Source organism: Triticum dicoccoides, chromosome 3A (assembly GCF_002162155.2).
Source record: "Triticum dicoccoides isolate Atlit2015 ecotype Zavitan chromosome 3A, WEW_v2.0, whole genome shotgun sequence".
Lineage (NCBI taxonomy): Eukaryota > Viridiplantae > Streptophyta > Magnoliopsida > Poales > Poaceae > Triticum > Triticum dicoccoides.
Genome location: NC_041384.1, coordinates 191,163,815 through 191,165,620, shown reverse-complemented (window position 1 = coordinate 191,165,620; position 1,806 = coordinate 191,163,815). Strand labels below are relative to the sequence as shown.

General features: G+C 41.6%; 1 protein-coding gene across 21 annotated transcripts in view; it reads left to right on the top strand.

Moving 5' to 3' along the window:
• The window catches only part of LOC119267821, a 24,763-nt gene that overhangs the window by 19,513 nt on the left and 3,444 nt on the right, over positions 1 to 1,806 (top strand). Inside the window, exon 1 of one of the 21 annotated variants that reach the window (XR_005132689.1) lies at positions 136 to 258. The exons of 19 other annotated variants lie outside the window; for them this stretch is intronic. Coding sequence is in view for 1 of the 2 variants with exons in the window: in XM_037549261.1 (XP_037405158.1) it covers positions 1,103 to 1,222 (120 nt within the window). In the remaining variant the exon portion in view is untranslated. One more of the 21 variants, XM_037549261.1, reaches the window with a different exon arrangement.

The window sequence follows — 1,806 nt, the reverse complement described above, 5'->3', positions numbered from 1 at the left end:
GGGGTCGCGCTGCTCCACCCGGCCTCGCGGTCGTCGCCCTCGGCCACATCAGCCCAGCGGGGCCGGAGCAGGTGGCGAGGAGGGCTGAGCGGGAGGGGCGACGGCCAAGGAGGAGGCAGGAGGGCCAGGCGGCGGGCAGGAGGTTGCCGGCGGGGAGAGGGAAGGGGCGGGCGCGGCGAGGGCGGCGGCGGGGCCGCAGTCGCCCCCAGCTTCGCGAGAGCCAAATTCAAACTCCATCCTCCACCATATGTTCACCTGGTATGTATTTTAGTCTGCGTATTAATGGAATGTATTGACTGTTCATGCTGCTATAATAAGCTCGATGATTTGCTATGGAAACAGAAAAACACTTGAGGAGCATCTTAGTTTTTATGGACTGAGATTTTAGAGGCTGTTATTGACATTGATTTCCTTTATGCTAGAGATGCTGGTAACAAATCTACATCAGAACATACTTTGGTTTAATTCTTGGTTAGCACTTATCTGTTCTTTGCATTCAAAGAGCTCATTTGTTTCAAAAAAAAAACAAGATAAGAAATATTGCAATCTTATTTGGCGCAGTTTGGCCCTTTCATCACCTGGTATATAGTATTTTGTAGATACACCAACAATGAATTTTGGTTAGGACAAGAAATTGATACAGTACAAATTGACTATTGCGGTAGATTTATGGATTTTTGTCGGGCTGTGGTATCTATCCGTAGCATCTGGAAGATGTAAAAATACAATAGGCCTTTTCCACATGGTTTTTTCGTGCTGCTCAATGCTCATTACCTCTGGTATTATTTTCTCTTTCAGTCCTCTACTACTATTATCTTGTGCTTCTAAATATTATGAAAAACGTGGGAATGAATAAAGAACTGCATATATGAGAATTTATGCAAGTTTGTTGCATTTTAGACAATATCCACACACCCCTCGCGTTTGCATAAAACTAGGACGACATACTTTGGTTTAATTCTTGGTCAGCACTTAACTCATTTGTTTCATAAAAAAAGTTAAGAAATATTGCAATCTTTAATTGGCGCAGTTTGGCCCTTTCATCACTTGGTATATAGTAATTTTTAGATACACCAACAATGAATTTTCTTAGATACACCAAATGATGAATCAGGGCCTTGGGCCATTTGGTGTATTTTGTTACTATCAATATTCTGACTACGCTGTTGGCGATGGTGGAACTGGAGAGGGTACAGATGCGGAGGCGACAATGTCGACTTCGGTGAGATGGCTGGTGGACCAAGAACCACTCCGGAATTTGCTTTGTAATATGAAGTAATGTCGATGTGTGATGTTAACATCATGGCAACTCCCCTCTCCCATGCTTAGACACCCCCAGTGCAAGCAGAATGTTCCAAATAGATGGTCAAGTGCACTACATATACTGAGGGTTTGAAAGTGGTAGCTAAGATCAGAAGAAGCAATAAATATACAGATTATTCACGGCACTTTGGGTTCAGATAATTTAATTTGTTAATCTTTAGCTATTGCAATTCTTTATTAAGATGATTATATGTATATATAATCTGCTTTGTTTTTGTTTATCCATATACAACATCATGTCTGAGTTCATCATCTTCTGATACTGGAAGAGGATGCACTAAGTTATAAAGCAAGAAAGTAAAACATGGATTTCACTTACTTGAGAGAAGATCTGGCCATGATATTGACACTGCTACGTGCCAGACTAAAAGTTCAACAAATGATCACGAGCTTAGTGTCTGCCGTTTATGATGCCAAGTTTGGAGATACTGTGTCCCGTTTTTGGAAAAATATTCTGTTCAACTACATACTAATACAGGAAGT